Genomic DNA, 17,441 nt, shown 5'->3' on the forward strand with positions numbered 1-17,441 from the left:
TGCCTTTCTGACTAGAGTGAGATGAAATCTCAGTGTAGTTTTAATTTGAATTTCCCTAATTGCTAATGATGTTGAATGTTTTTTCATATGTTTGTTGGTAATTTTTATTTCTTCTTTTGAGAAATATTTATTCAATTCATTTGCTCGTTTATTAATTGGGATTTTTCTTTTGTTGTTGTTGTTGTTTCTTGTTTTAGTTCTTTGTATATCCTAGATATTAATTGTGTCAGAAGAATAGAAACGAAAGATTTTGTTCCATTCTGTACGTTCTTTCTTACAATCTTGTTTTCTTTGCTGTTCAAAGTTTTTTTTTAATTTGATGCTATCCCATTTATTAACTCTTGACATTTTTTCCTGAGCCTCAGGGGTTCTATTGAGAAAGTCATTACCTGCACCTATATACTGGAGTGTTGATTTTACATTTTCTTCTAGAAGTTGCATAGTTTTCTGGTATAATTCCTAGGTCTTTGATTAATGTTGAATTGATTTTTATGTAGGGTGAAAGATAAGGGTCTGGTTTCATTCTTTTGCATGTGGAAAACCAGCTTCCCCAGAACCATTTTAAAAAAATGGCTATCTTTCTCCAATGCTTGTTTTTAGAATCTTGGTCAAGAATCATATGTCCTGTGCCTGAGTTCTAGATCACTGATTGTAATTAGAATTTATGTTCTGCACCACAATCCTTACCCATACAACAGCCTCAATAATTTCTGATACAACTGAGCCACAGTAGTGCTAGAATTCACTTATCAAAGACAATGAAGCCAAAATAGGGCCAAATATAAAGGGTCCAAGCTCAAGAATCACCAGTTGAAGAACCTGCCATCAGGAACACTCATTTGTATTTTAAGTGAACAATAAATAAACTTCTTTCATATTTGATTTAATTTTGGGGGGAAAAAAAGTTAGTTGCAGAAAAACAATGTGACTGTTTACATCTAATTTGAACGTTTTGATTTAAAGAAAACAATCTGTAAATGGCTGTATTGACATGTAATTTGGTGTTTTATTGCCTTCAAAGATCTTATTGTAAAATTATTGGAAGAGGTTGTGGCTCAGTGGTAGAGCACTTGCCTAGCATGTATGAGGCATTAGGTTTCATTCTCAGCACCACATATAAATAAACAAATAAAATAAGTATTCATCAACAACTAATAAAACATAAAATAAATATTTTTTTAAAAGAGGTCTTTAAAAAAATTATAGGAATAATTAAGGAAATAATTTTTATAGAGACTGAGCACTTACCTGGAGGAAATAGAGAGTGAATGTCAGTAAATAAATTTACCAATAAATCACCATTAGGTCATATTCAGATATAATTTGTTTTAAAAACTATAATATTATAGCTTTCTGTATTTAAGAAAGCTTCATCATTCTTCCTTTAGTTTAAACTAAAATCTGAAAAGCAGACATAAAAAAAAAACCTTATACAGTGGGAAATAGTGTGAAATGGTGGTGGGGTAATGCAAAGGGTTAGAGATGAGCTCCTTAGAGGACATTGAATCAAATGGGCATAGCTACAGAAAAAAAATTTATAAAGAACTGTCCACCTCAACCCCATTCAATTAACAGCAGTAAGAAAGGAACTGTAAGCCCAGCTGCAGGAAGTTGGACCCAGGCTAATTTCAAAAGCTCATAAAGCCTGAAATGGTAAGTAGAGTTAAATTTTTATTAAAGTCAATCACAGAAAACAAAAAGTTATAAATAAAGTTTAATTAAAATGTAGAGTGCTTAAATTTTCTTTTATATATATATCACTTTATTAGATGTTATAGAATTAAATTAGATCTATTAACAGAAACAAACTCTTTTTTAATTTTGTATTTGTTCTTTTTAGTTACACATGACAGTAGAGTGTATTTTGACACATTATATATACATGGAGTATAACTTCCCATTCTTGTGGTTGTACATGGTGTGAAGTTACACTGGTCGTGTATTTGTATATGAACATAGAAAGTAATATCTGATTCATCCTACTGTCTTTACTATTCCCATCACTCTTCTTTTCCCTTTATTGTCCTTTGTCTAATACAATGAATTTCTATTCTTCTCCTCCCCCATCCTTATTTTTTGTTAGCACTTGCATATCAGAGAGAACTTTTGGCTTTTGGTATTTTGAGAATTGGCTTATTTCACTTAGTAAGATAGTCTCCAGTTCCATATATTTGCTGGCAAATGCCATAATTTTATTCTTCTTTATGTCTGAATAATATTCTATTGTGAATATATTTATCCATTAATCTGTTGAAGGGCACCCAGATTGGTCCATAATTTAGCTATTGTGAATCGAGCTGCTATAAACATTGATGTGGCTGCATCACTATAATATGCTGATTTTAAGTCCTTCAAGTATAATCCAAGGAGTGTGATAACTGGGTCAAATGGTGGTTCCATTTCAAGTTTTCTGGGGAATCTCCATACTGCTTTCCAGAGTGGTTGCACCAATTTGCAGTCCCACCAGCAATGTATGAATGTACCTTTTTCCCCCACATCCTCGCCAATACTTAATATTGCTTGTATTCTTGATAATTGCCATTCTGACTGGAGTAAGATGAAATCTTAGTTTTGATTTGCATTTTTATAATTGCTAGAGATGATGAACATTTTTTCATATACTTGTTGACTGATCATATTTCTTTTTCTTTGAATTACCTGTTCAGTTCCTTCCCCATTTATCGATTGGGTTATTGGGGCGGGGGGGGGGGGGCCGGCGGTGTAAGCTTTGTGAGTTGTTGTATATCCTGGAGATTCATTCTCTATCTGAGGTACAGGTGGCAAAGATTTTCTCCCATATCTGTAAGCTCTCTCTTCACACAGAACCAAATTCTTAAAATATTATCTAATTGCTCTATTTCACCTATTTTGGGGTCTGTAGAATGAGTTCCTAACCACCATGGCTTCGCACAATCTGCTCTTTCTGCCTGTCATTTTCTTTCCTTGCAAATAGAAGCTCACTGTCCTTCAGCAGACCACATGCTGGCTTTTAAAACTCCCATGTGGAAATTACATATTATAGTCACCCACACATCTCTGGGAAATTAGGTGTAATATTTTAACTACACCCAACTTCAAGGTGTCAGGGAGATACTGGTTCATGTTGCAAAATACTGATGAACAGACTAAACTAATAGAATAAAAGACTAACAACTACTTCAACCTTTCTTTAAAGCCCCTTTTCTTTATGCAATTCAATATTTCTTAAAATAATGTGAAAAAAAATACAAGTGTAAGTTTATTATAATACTTTAAGCTTTTTTAAGCAAAGGTCCTTTTAACTTAAAAAGCTGTAAGGACCATGGGTTCTCATTTTGTATCTAATTAATTTTTTTAAATGAACAAATTTTCTATAGCAAAAAAAATGCAACTGAAAAATATAAGTACTATATACAACCTGCTCCAGAACACTTCTTCCTGGAAAAGGGTCATGTATGTTCTCAAGACCATTGTTAAAGTTTTGACAAAGTTTTAACTTGCTCCCAGAAAGATTTGCTAGCTATTTTGCCAAATTTTATTTCTTCCTTTTTATTTTTTTTACTAATGTTTCCATCCTTGAATTATTGTGTTTCACAAATACATTGCTGTACCATTCAGAGTTTGGTAAAGGAAACTTAAATGATATTTTTAGCAGAAAGAAATTTAGCACAGGGAATTAAATACTTGATTAAATCCTTTTATTTTTTAACTAATAGTCATAACTAAAGATGTAACATAATTTTATGACCTTGAGATCATTTACAGTCTCTCAATATCTTATTGTAGATGCTTCAAACTGTCCTGTCCTAGGTATTTGATGATATTTTTCACATATTCCATCATTCCTTCATTCAATCATTCAGTCAAATGTTTGTTGAGCCATCCTCTTCACAATACACTTTTCCATCCACTGTTAATATCATAGAATACAAGTTTCTCCCCAAATGTAATTTATTTAGTGAGCTGGGAAACCACAGAAAATTTGAGGTAATATGATGGGTTCCGTGGTAGATATGATGCTTCACTTTTAAGCAGAGGCATCTAGACAAAGTTGGAAATGAGGTTCAAGCTCAGAAGAGGGTAATGAATTTATTAAATATTAGAAGTTTTAGAATAGAAAGGGTATTTGAACTTAGGGCCAGACTGCCTAAGGAACACATCCAAGAAAAGAGAAAAAAATCTAATGTCAGGTCATCAGCAATGCTATAAAAAACATAAAGAAATATATAGGGGATAAGTACAGGATCATAAAAAAGCAAAGTGAGGAAAGGAAAAGACAGAGGAGAACAGATGAATGCACTAATATAAAAGCAAAGAAAATGGAGTTTTCTTTGTATTTTCTTTGAGAAAGTGGTCAGCCTGGTCAAATACCACTAAAAAGTCCAACAAAATAAGAAATCACAGTTTAAAATTTATTTAATCACAAAAAAATTAATTTTGACCCTGGCAAAAATTCAACAAAGTTATGAAGGAGGGCAGAATGTTGCAAGTTGAAGAGTGAATGACACTGGGAAGCAGAACAGTGTAGACCACAGGGATGGCTCCAAAGAAAAGAAGAGAGAGAGACTAGGAATTGAAGGAGTTGCTCATTGAAGAAAAAGCTATTAGGTTTTTGGTTTTCATTTTCTATGACAAAAGGATTAAGCAATCAATAAGGAAGGCCAAGGACAGGCCCCTGTGAAGAGATTCAATTTGAACAGGGGATTAAAATGTCTTTTATTGTTATAGGGAAAACAAAAGAAATATGAAGCCAGATCTCTTTTTGTCCTAATGTGTTCAAATCAGCCATAACTATCTCACCTGTCACCTATTATTGGTGATGTGTTAAAGTCAGAAACACAGTAGTACATTGATTCTGTCCCCCAAAGCCTTTTTTTACTTAAGTAATCCATCCACATAGAGAAAAATAATAATAGCAACCTATAATAATTATTTATTTGTAATAGCATTATAAATACTATATTACAATAAATTAATAAGTATACTATACAATAAATTAAAAATGACATTTTATGATAAATAATAAAAAAACTATTTCCATCCCAAGAAACTCAATTCTCCTCAAGAGAACCACTATTACTAGTTTAAAGAGAAAAATATGTGCACTTACAAATATATGTATAAACACATTTTTACACAAATGTCAACACACCGATCTTGCTCTACTAAAAGTACTTTACTTAGTTCACTTGGTACTATCTCTTAAACATTGTTCCTCATCAGGGTGTGTATATTTAATCTCAATTCTTCTTAAGAGATATGTCATTTTTCACTCTCTGGGAATACACACCATGATTTATTTAATCAGTCACTTATTAATGGACTATTATTTGCTTCTAGGTTCCAATTATAACAAACATTGTTGAAAGATTGATTATTAGTGTACATCGAAGTTTGAAAAATATACAAGAATATCTGAAAGTGAAAGTGTTGAGTAGAAAAATGTGAGAACTTTAAATTTTGCTCCATGTAGCCACATTTCCCTCAAAAGAGGTTTCACTGTTTTCTTTATTATTGTCGTTTTTTTCTCTCTATCCTCAGCAAGAAAGCCTGGCTCTTCACATATGCTGCTGATGGTTCAGACTCTTCATCTGACATGACCCATGTCTGCCCTTCAGCTCTCTGTTATGCAAGGCTGAGGACCACAAGAAATAAACATCTGATGGGGAAGGCCTGCACCTACTACCCACAGCTATTATTGAACCTCCCTACTCCCCTCACTGTTTTAATATGAGCTTATGATGGATATAGGATCCTTCAGAATTCACTGGATCGGTAGCCAAATAAGGTCATTGCCATAGAACTTCTACCACATCTTTCAAATCATACCTTGGGTGGGGAATTTTCATGTTCTAATTTCTAGGGATGGGCTCTACAATCTAGTATATAGTTTTTTTCCTACATTTAATTACAACGAGTGTAGTACATTTAATTACATACTGTTTCTCTGGCTCATAAAAGCTATATGACATTTAACACAGACTTTGTCATAATTCTATAAACAATTGCGGAAAGTCCCCGAGGAAGTATGTTATCAGCACAGGGCCTAAGTAAGGAAATTATTATTGGTGTTATTATTATTTTTTAAGTTGTATTCAGATGCCAAATACGTGATAGAATCCCAGGGAATTGTTATACTCTTTGGGGATGTAAGGCTTATTAAAAGCCCAAAAGTTTGGTTTGGGCACATACAATTAAAAACAAAATATGATTATAATTGATTGTCTACCCAAGTGAAATAGCAGGCCATTAATTAGCTTTAAATTCTGGTCACATTAGTTTAAACAGAGATTTCCTGCCATGATCTTCTAAGACCATGAGACACTGGAAGTATGCCCAAGGGGAATTGTGGGATTCTCAAAGGATCCTGATAATACAATTAATTTTAATTCACCTTCTTCTTAAAGTTAATTGGAGAGCTTATAACACATTCGAGGAAAAGAGAAGGAGCTTAATTCTGGCATCAAATAATTCAACAGCCCAGAACCTCAGCCTAAAGATAGCAAATTTTCAAAAATGCAAATTTTATTATATCACTTTCTTATATTCAGTCCTCAAGTGTTGGTTCTCCCCTGTAGGATCCAGGTCTACCTTGCTAGCATATATATGTAAGTTCCTACATTCCTAATGTTGTCTCTTTTCAGGATTCCACATGCATTCTGAAGTAGGACAGAAGAGGCTGGACACCCGAAGAATTTTCAGGAAGCAGGTTTATTGGCTGAAGATGGAAGGTCCAGAGTGTGGCTCATGCCTGAAACATTCTCTGGACTGAGATTTTGGAAATTCTTTGAACTTTATACCCAGTTGTGTCAGGGGGGTGGCAGGAGCTTGGAGGTTCACATAACAAGTGCTCTCTGTTCTATCCCCTAGATCAGACACAGGTTTCACAAATTTTTTACCAAAAAAAACAGAGATGATATATTTTTGTACAACAAGTTTGCAGACTCAACTCTATCACCCCTTTTGTGTATAAACCTGGCATTTACAAGAAAGAGACAGCTTCAAACCACAATGACTTCTGCAGACATCCCACCTGCTGATACTCTTGTAAAACTATTTCTGACAAGAGGAGAAGCTTATTTATGGCAAGGTTCCTCTGGATGAGGGTCTCTGACCTGTTCCAATTCTACACACAGTTGGGCATTAGGGCCCCCTGTATACTACTCCTTCTACAGGTACTAATACATCTTCCACCACCCTCCCTGCCTTCTATCAGAACAACTTTGGCACTCAAAGCTGAGCTCAAATGTCAGCTTCTTAGGTTGGGGATGTATCTCAGTTGTAATGTGTTCAAGGTCCTGGGTGCAATTCCCTGTACTTAAAAAAATCAGCTTCTGTGAAACATTCTCTGACATTTAACACCTACCCTCTACTCTCAGTATGAACTTCTCTTTGCTTCTATGGTACCATATACTTTCCTCTCTTAGCATCTGCTTTGATTATTGTTAACACATCTGTACTTGCATAAGCCAGAAGTTTCTTAAAAACATTTTTTTTTTAAAAAGTGATCAATACCAACTATACCACTTGGTACATGACTGGAGTTTAAGAAGTTTTGACTGCTCAGGAGTTTCATGTTTAAAAACACAAATCTACTGATCTACATCCCACCATGAATGAGATGGAAGAGTAGGCCATAGAACTCTGTCGGCTCCCAGTGAAGCTCCTTTCCTTTCCCATCCTCTCAACCTTTCTTTGTCCCCATGACAATCTTCTGGGGAAAGCATCAATCCAAATTCCATTGTGCACCTTTCCTCAAGATGGCCTGATCTTACTCTATTGAAAGTAGGAAAAGATTTTTCTGGCTCCTTTTGGTGCTTCCAGGATTTTATTCCTCCCTCCCCTATAAAAACTATGTTTTAAAGTTTAATCATCCTTTGGAATAAAAAGACAGAAGGAGAATGAAGGACACACAATAAGTCATATAATCAAGATTATTTATGAAAGCTCTCATTATCCTAAGCCTACCTCACCATTCTCCCATTCTCCAAGGATAACCTAAGATGCCTCAGAGGTGCACTAACATGGTCTAGTTACATGTATGGCTACTGTGCTCTCAAATTGTGGCTAGTCCAACTTGACATGTGCTCTAAGTATAAAATTTACAACAAATTCCCAAGACATTGTGAAAAAAAATGAATGCAAAATACCTTTGGAATAATTTGGTGTTGATTACATGTCAAAATGATATTTTGATGTATTAAACTAATAGATGATTCAAATTAATTTCAGGATGTTTTTTAAAATTTTTCTGGGGTATCTAGGAGATTTTAAATGACATGTATTGCTTGCATTGGGCCTCACTTAATATTCTCCTGGGCAGTTCTGCTTTAGCCTTCATATGTCCTTAACCTAGAGGCAGGGGCTGGCTCTCCTCCCACTTAAGCCCAGATACATCAGATTGTTGCCCACAGTGGAGGAGGCTATGGATCCAAGACAGATCCAGCCTGCTCAACCAGGCAGTGTTTCTGAGCTTCAGAGACTCTGCCTTTCAGACCTGAAGAATGAACAACACTGGCCAGTCTTCAGCGAATTTGTTCATGTTCCAAGAGTTGAAACACCTTTGTAGACTTGATCTTACATTTTATCCCAGGACCCAAAATGACTCCTTTCCTTCATTTTACCCCTGGTAGTAGTACATCTAACAATTTTGTGCAATGGAATAAAATAAACTGCCTGAGATAGAGGCCTCCGAGGAAGGCAGATGGCTGCCTCATTGAAGCCATTCTCTCTGTCATCAGAAAGCAAAGCAAAGAGACACCAAGGAGGGCAGAATGCTGCTGGAGTTGGGAAGAAAGAAGCAGTCAAGATCTGATGAGAAGACTCTGCCTTTTTTTTTACCTTTTTTTATTGAGGAAAATCCATAACAGCAACATCAGGAAGGAAAAAGTGAGCACACACAGACAAGATTACAGCTGTGGAGGCTACTAGAGAAGAGTAAAGTGGACATGTTAATAAAATAATAATCCCAAACGATTGATGTTGGTAATGTACTTTGATTTTACAAACATAGTACATGAGATCTCTTATTTGATCCACATAAAACAACAATAAATACCCTTTTAAAATATGAGTATGAGAGTTTACTTGCTAAAGTGAAACCAGAAGGCAATCATAATTATTTTTTGCTATGAATCAGATTTTTAGCATAAATCTACCAGAAGACAAGTGAATAAGGAGGAATATGGCAAAAATAACTTTTTTGTTTGAATTTATACAGATCTCCTTGAATAACCAAAACAGGTTTTTTCTTTAAAAATTAGCACTTTTGTCTCTTTTTCTTCCTGGCTTCCTGAGGATTGGCCCCAACATAAATGATACAGTAACTATCTAGACCAGGAAGTACATGACCAACCGACTACTTCAGAGGAAAGAAATGGTCTTTGATATCCTCCACCCTGGGAAGGCAGCAGTACCTAAGACAGAAATTCAGAGGAAGCTAGCCAAAATGTACAAAACCACACCAGATGTTACCTTCGTGTTTGGATTCAGAACTCATTTTGGAGATAGCAAAACAACTGGCTTTGACATGATTTATGTTTCCTTGGATTTTAAAAAAAAAAAACAAATCTAAATATAGACTGGCAAGACATGACTTGTATGATAAGAAAAAGACAACAAGAAAACAGCAAAAGGAACATAAGAACAGAATTAATAAGTTCAGCAGGACTTCGAAGGAAAATATTGGTGCTGGTAAAAAGCTAAAGGAGGGAAGATTCTTTTATTTTTAATAATTAATTATTTTTTATTTATTTTTTGATTTTAAAAAAAAAATGACAGCATAATGCATTACAATTCTTATTACACTTATACAGCACAATTTTTCATATCTCTGGTTGTATATAAAGTATATTGACACCAATTTTTGTCTTCATACATGTACTTTGGATAATGATGTTCATCACATTCCACCATTCTTGCTAATCCCCTGCCCCCTCCTATCCCTCCCACCCCTCTGCCCTATCTAGAATTCATCTATTCCTCCCATTCTCCCCCTCCCTACCCCACTAAAGGGGGGAAGATTCTGCGATGACTTTGTATTCAGTAACTGAAAATTTTTCATGAGAGGATTAATAAACTGTAAAAACTTCAAAAAGCAAAAATCAACACTTTTTTCTTCATGGAAACAATAGGAATAGGATCATCATTTAAAATTCAAAAAGAAGTAAAAAAAAACACTGGTGTTCATACTTCTCAACAATAACTAATATATTTTGAGGCAATTATTATTAATAATAAGTTATATTTATTGAGGGCCAGGCACTACTATAAATGCTTTCATGTAATAACTCATTTAATGCCAAATACTTTATTATATAGAAATGATATTAGGATAGTCTCCAATTGAAGTTGGAAAAACAGACTAAAAACAATTTGAGTAATTTGCCTAAAGTCAGTCAATAAGAGATACGGACAAGTTTTAAAATTAAGTAAGCAGTCTGAATCTAGGGTTTTTATCTGTTTGATTTATAGCTTTTTTCCTATGTATATTTTTCTGAGAATGAGATTAAACTGTATACAGTTCTATTTTTTATATGACTTGAAAGCATAATATTTATTGCTGACTTTTTCTTTCTTTATGAGAGTAGTGTCATAATTATCATGTCACTACTAATCATAGACTTGTTTATATTATAAATGCCACAATTCTCAGCCACCCTCATAATTCAGGACTCTTGTCTTGAAATTAGATATTAGGATATAGTAAAGCTGCTTCTGTTTGGATTAATTTGCTATTTTATCCACTATGGCAAGTTGAGGACATTATTTTATGGCTGACCAGTGTAAGTGTAAATAAAAAGAGTCATAGAGACAAGATGCAGAGGCAGGAAAGATGGCAGAATGACAGAGAGGCCAAACTGCCAAGCTTTATTTATATCAATAGGTTACTTTAGGTCATTAATGCCATAACTACATTATTTTTTGGTGTTCCTTTATTCCCAGGAGCTAATGTCTGAGATCAAGATCCAGGCTGATAAGACTCAAGCACATAGCCTCTGCACAAAGGACATTACCATAGCAACTAGATACTGCACCTATATTAGTTATATTACTAGCTTCTAGGAGAAACTGCAGGACATTCTAAGGGTAGGAAACAGAGTGCCTGTTACCTACCCCACACCCACTCCCGGAAGTCTGCTCACCAGAGGAACATTTCCCTGTATATTTCCACAGTCAGAATCCCTACAGACCAGTTACCAAAAGACCATCAAAACCACATTAACTTCTCAGGACCTGCTTTGCTACTTATCAAGACATCCTCAAAGTCACCAAATAACCATGATTCCAGCTGTAGTCTTTAATATTTTTACATTTATATTTCTTCACACTAAGTTATTCCATAATATTCTGACACACACAAAAAACATTTAAAAAGGCAAGAAGAGTAGGAGTCTGGATTTGCAGACTAAATGTACTTTTGTACCCTTTCCATGTTATGCATGTAATTCATTCTCTAAACTCTATATAATTCATAAGTTATTTCTGCTGCTGTCTTCAATATCTTTTTTGTATTGATCAGGAAGTTTTGTGAGCATATTCTTGCCTCTCTTGGGCACCTCAACTTCGCCTTATAATTTCCCTAAGAATTTCAAGGTGTTATATATGAAAAATAGATAATACATCAATTATCCAATTTTTCTGCAAAACTTTTTCATATTATTTCATATGGCTGAATATTCAGAAGTAAAATTATTATGTCAAGTGTATTATGATACATAGTACCATCACTTTTAAAATAACTGCTCCAATTTGTTCTTTTACCAGCATATACATACATTTTTATCTTTTTAACTGACACATAAAAATTATACATATTTATAAGATACCATGTGATGTTTCAGTATGTTTATACATGGTGTAATATTTAAATATGGGTAAAACATGTCTTCTCAGATATTGATTATTTCTTTGTGGTGAAAAATTCCAAAAATTTTTTCCATTAGCATTTTTACTTGAAATATACATTATCATTATCTATAGTTAATCTACTGTGTAGTAGAACACCAAAAGTTATTTCTTCTAACTTAGTATTTGTTTACCAGGCTCTCCTCATTCCTCCCTCCTTTCTGCTCTTCCTTAATCTCTTACATCCACCATTCTAATCTATTTTCTAGATCAATATTTTAAAATTTCATGTATATGTGAGATCATGCGGTATTTTATTCTTGTGCCTGTCTTATTTCACTTAACATGTATTTCAGTTATTAGATAAAAAATTAATTTTTGTTCAAAATTTCGGCTTTTTATTGCTAATGAGGTTGGATATTACTAATGCTTAAGACTTTATATTTCTACTTATGTTGTTTCCCATATACTTTCTGCCAGTTTATTTATAGAGAAATATATTTCTTCTGTTGATGAAAGTAAGTCTAATGGTGTGAGAAATATTTAACTTGGTTGATTCACTCAATATGCTTCTCATTTCCCTCTGATAGAAGGTGGACAACTAAAATTCTTCTTCTAGACTCCTGCAGTTAGAGAAGGCCATGTGTTGCAATTCTAGCCCAGGAGATGGAAGCAGACCTGTTAAGAGTCTGTAAACAAGTCAAAATAACACCTGGCATTTTGCCAGGGGAATATTAGAGTTCGTAAACAAGTCTGGATGGTGCCTGGCAAAATGCCAGAGGGAGTGGTTTGAGAAGTAACAAAAGCAAGCCATTAAGTGTGGAGATTCCTTATTGGTTGACTGCTGTATCTAGTTTATGTTAATCAAGATAAGCTGTGTGTAATGTGTATATACCCCTCCGGTCCTACAATAAACGGCTCCCTCTCCTGCTGTATCAACATACACAAGTTGCTCGTCACCCCCCTGATTATTTTGCTGCAGCCAGCAGGACTGCGGCACAGACCCTCCCTATGCTGTATTGCTATTGTTTTCTTTCTGCCTGTGTGATGGTTGGAGTTGCAATAGTTATTAATAGACACTGCAGAACAGAACAGTGGGGGGAAAAAGAACAAAACAGCTGGTCTCTTGGTAATATAACTGAGTCACACTATCAGAAACGCACCACCAGACTTCTTGTTTCATGGTTAATACCCTTGAAGCAAACTCCACTTTTTACTTGGGTTTTCTTTATTCCAAGTGAAAGTCAAATCTGATAAGATAGATGTAAGCACTTTCTGTGTTACACTGACAGCACATGTTCTCACAATTCATGAAATAACCTACCTTATGTAATCTCAGAAGAACTTTTTCCATTCTGATGTTGATGTACATATTGATATTCTTCTTTATGATTCCTCACATCACTTTTAAGGGAGGAAATTTCTCCCCTTCAAAGTTCTATTTTGATTGTGTTATACACATTTGATTCTTAGGTATACCTAGAAAATTTTGATAAGTAGCTTGTAATTCTCTAGGAGTCTATGCCTCAAGGAAATATGTAGGCCTCATTAAATGGAATTGAAATACTGGATAAATATCATTGGGGCATTATTCTGGAAGATGGTATAGGTATCATCAATTCTCAACAGAACCTATAGTCAAGATGTCTTAAGGATATTATCTCATTGAAATTATACAGTTATTTATCTCATACTAGACAAAGGTGCCATAAACATACATTGGAGAAAGACAGACTTTTCAAAGAATGATGCTGGTAAAACTGGAAATCCAAATATAGTAGAATGAACTTTGAAACCCTGTCTCTCATTCTGCTCAAAACTCAACTCAAAGTAGATCAAGGACCTAAGCATTAGATCAGAGACCCTGAGCCTACTAGAAGAAAAGGTAGGCCCAACCCTCCATCATGTCGTCTTAGGAACCAACATCCTCAATAAGACTCCTAAAGCACAAGAAGTAAAATCAAGAATCAATAAATGGTATGGTATCAAACTTAAAAGCTTCTTCACAGCAAAGGAAACAATAAAAAATGTGAACAGAGAGCCTAGAGAATGGGGGAAAAATCTTTGCCACCTGAACCTCAGATAGAGCATTAATCTCCTGGATATACAAAGAACTCAAAAAACTTAACACTAAAAACATCAAATAACACAATCAATAAATGGGCAAGTGAACTAAACAGACACTTCACAAAAGAAGAAATTACAAATTTTTCTATTAAAAATATTAGCATACTCAAACCAAAAAAATTATACACAATTGTGGACTTCAGTTTGTTCTCAGCAGGTAAGATTCTGATGAAGAACAAAAATCAAATCTATGCTAACATTCCATTTCAAGGAATTCTATGAAATCATTTATTCTATGTTTTATACCGTTTTTTACTTTTAAGCATAATTTTTCTTTATTCTTTACAAGTGGACTCAAAAAGAATTTTATCTTACCAAAATGTCTCTTATTTGGGAACAATTTTTAAACTTTGCACATAACTTTTCTCAGGGCAACCTTCATCTCCTTATTCCTGAGGCTGTAGATCAAAGGGTTTAAAAGTGGAGTTGCAATTGAGTAGAACATGGTCACAAATTTCTGCAGGCCAGGCTGTTTGGCTGCTCCTGGGCTTATATACATCACCATGATTGAACCATAAAATAAGGAAACCACTACCAGGTGGGAGGCACAGGTGGAGAAGGCTTTTCTTCTGCTTGAATCTTTGGGAATCTGAAGCACAGATCGAAGGACCAGAATGTAGGACAAAAGAATGTAGAACAAAGTGATGAGCATTATCACAGCACTGAAAGTGCTACAAGTCAGAGTTGTCTTGGGAACAGGGACACATGATATGGCCAGCATTGCCCCCAGGTCACACAGGTAATGATCAATGACATTTGAACCACAAAATGGAACTTGTGATATGAGGGTGGCAGGTGTCACTAACCAGAGGAAGCCACCCACCCAGCAGGCAGACACCAGGGTTCCACAGACTTTCCTGGTCATTATGATGGGGTAGTGCAGTGGACGGCAGATGGCAACATACCTATCAAATGCCATGAGGGCCAGGAAGAAAAGTTCTGTGGCACAAAGAGAGAGGAAGATGTAGAACTGTAGGATGCAGCCATTATAAGAGATGGTCTTCGTCTTGGAGAGAAAGTTGAATAACATGTTGGGCACGTTAGAATTGATGTAGCAGATCTCCAGGAAAGAGAAGTTGGCCAGTAAATTATACATGGGGGTATGCAGTTGCTGGTCCCACCACACAGCACAGATAATAGCACTGTTACCCAGCAAAGTGAAGATATAGATGATGGAGAATAAAACAAAAAGGAGAATCTCTACTTCTTGGCTGCACAGGAAACCCAGGAGAATGAATTCATGAACATTAGCAGTGATGTTACTATTATGTGGAGTGTGCATTTCCTTCTAACTGATGACATGCACAAACACTACCACACTACTAGAAGTTTATTTAGCTGTCTTGTGTTTCATTGAGCTCTCCATAAAACATAAAATAAAATAAAAATCTCAATTTATTCTTGGAAATAGACAGCATTATAAGTCAAAAATAAAACAGAATATTAACATTTAGTCAATGAGAGGAATTTTTATAAAATCAGTACAGCTCGAAGGCAAATAGGAAGACAATATTTGATATTTTATTTTAAATATTTCTTCCAGAATTTTCTTTTCCAAATTTTAGCCTGTAAAAAAATGGGGAGGAGATAAATCTTTATCGCACTTTATTCAGCTTTATTTAACCTGAGTTCAGCTAATAAGCTAAGAAAGGAATTTATGCACTTGAGCTAGATTTGAATTATTTCATTGCCTACACTATTATTTTATTAAAAATTACAAGATCCATAAGTTCTCCCTATTGAACTACATTATTATAAATAATTTTTAGTTTATAATACTAGTATGCTTACCTAATTAGTTAGATCCCATATCCTCAGATGATTTTAGTAAAAAAATAAATACCTGGCTTTTAAGGATTATTATAATATTGTGTAGGTGCCCAAGAAGTTTTTCAAAGAAGATTGTTGCAAAAGCTTTGGATTGACATCACCAATCCATTACTGACTTATGCAGGCTATGATACTGAATTAGAAGACTATCAAATGAATGAGAGTTAATGAATAATTGAACTTTAAATCACAAATTACTAGTCTTAATTAAGGAAAGCAACATGTGCTTTAGAACTCACATCTGTAAAGTCTTTTTCACTCACTTTTTTTAGGTAAGAGCTTTATTGACATATAATTCACATGCCATAAAATTCACATAATTCAGTGTTTATGTATATTCACAGGATTGTGCAAACATCACCCTAATCTAATTTTAGAACATTTCATCATCCCAGAATAAAACTCCACACTCATTAGCAGTCACTTCCCATTTCTCCCCTGGCCACTGGCAACCACAAATCCATTTCTGCCTCTAGGTGTTTTCATTCTGGATATTCCATATAAATACAATCACACAATGCATGTTTTTTTCCACTTATAATGTCTTTATGATATAGCTATGCTATAACACTATCAGTAAATCATTCCTTTTTTATTGCCAAATATTGTTTTATTATATGGATGTAACACATTTTATTTATCCATATTTATTATACCATATTTATTTATCAGCTGATGAATATTTGCACTGTTTCAGCTTTTGGGCTATTATGAATACTGCTGCCAAGAACATTCATAATGTGTTTTGTGTGGGCATATGTTTTCAATTTTTTGAGTATATATCTATGAGTAGAACTTCTGGGTCACATAATAATTATGTTTAACATTTTGAGTAACTTCAAAACTGTTTTCAAATGTTGCTTTTATGATCTCACCACAATTTATGAGAGTTCTAATTTCTCCACATTTTCCACAATGTTGTAATTGCTCATCTTTTGATTACAGCAATATCCATGGGTGTGAAAGGGTAACTCACTGTGATATTAGTTTACATTCCCCTAATAATTAATGATGCAACTTTTCAAGTGCTTATTAGTCATTTGTATATATTCTTTAGAGAAATGTCTATATTAGTCCTGTGCCTATTCGGTTTATTTATCTTTTCTTACTGCTGAGCCATGGCATTCTTTTATATTCTGGGTATGAGTTCAAGTGTTTTTCAAAAAGTATATCAGATTTTGTCACTTATTACTCCCTTGCTTAGTATCCTCCAATGATTCCCAATAAGTATAGAATAAAGTTCAAAATCCTCACTCTGATTACAAAGCCCTACATCTTTTGACACCAGTTTGCTTCCCCAGCATCAACTTCTTATCATTCTGGTCTTAATTCAAATATTGACTTTTCAGACAAATTCTCCTAAAAAGAAATTCTATCTAAAGAAGTTCCCCTTCCACAGAGGAACTTTAAGATGGTAGATACATTCGTTATTTAGATTGGGGCAATGATTTCATGTATGTCATATTTATTCAAAACTTTTTAAATCGTACACTTTAAATATATGCTATTTATTTTACAACTATACTTCAGTAAAGCTTTTAAACATATAGCTTCCATTATAACTATACCTTCACTGTCACTATCTTATCAGACTTTGTTTCCTTAGGAGAAATTATTTCATTTCCCTCTATAGTAATTTTCTACCTAAAATGATTTTC

The 17,441-nt window shown here is 34.4% G+C and overlaps 1 protein-coding gene and 1 pseudogene across 1 annotated transcript; one reads left to right on the plus strand and one right to left on the minus strand.

The window, feature by feature from the left end:
• The first annotated feature begins 9,295 nt into the window (after positions 1-9,295).
• Positions 9,296-9,710, plus strand: LOC114087897 (small ribosomal subunit protein eS24-like; annotated as a pseudogene).
• A 4,586-nt stretch (positions 9,711-14,296) lies between these two features.
• On the minus strand, positions 14,297-15,235 carry LOC114087898 (olfactory receptor 11G2-like). Its single transcript, XM_027929406.1, has one exon. The coding sequence runs from the start codon at positions 15,233-15,235 to the stop codon at positions 14,297-14,299; it is 939 nt and encodes a 312-aa protein (XP_027785207.1).
• Between the last annotated feature and the right edge of the window lie 2,206 nt (positions 15,236-17,441).

The sequence above is a fragment of the Marmota flaviventris genome, chromosome 2, assembly GCF_047511675.1.
Source record: "Marmota flaviventris isolate mMarFla1 chromosome 2, mMarFla1.hap1, whole genome shotgun sequence".
NCBI lineage: Eukaryota > Metazoa > Chordata > Mammalia > Rodentia > Sciuridae > Marmota > Marmota flaviventris.

What these genes read in the sequence shown, in the direction of transcription:
- LOC114087898 (XM_027929406.1), bottom strand. Translation starts at nt 15,235, where the DNA reads ATGCACACTCCACATAATAGTAACATCACTGCTAATGTTCATGAATTC.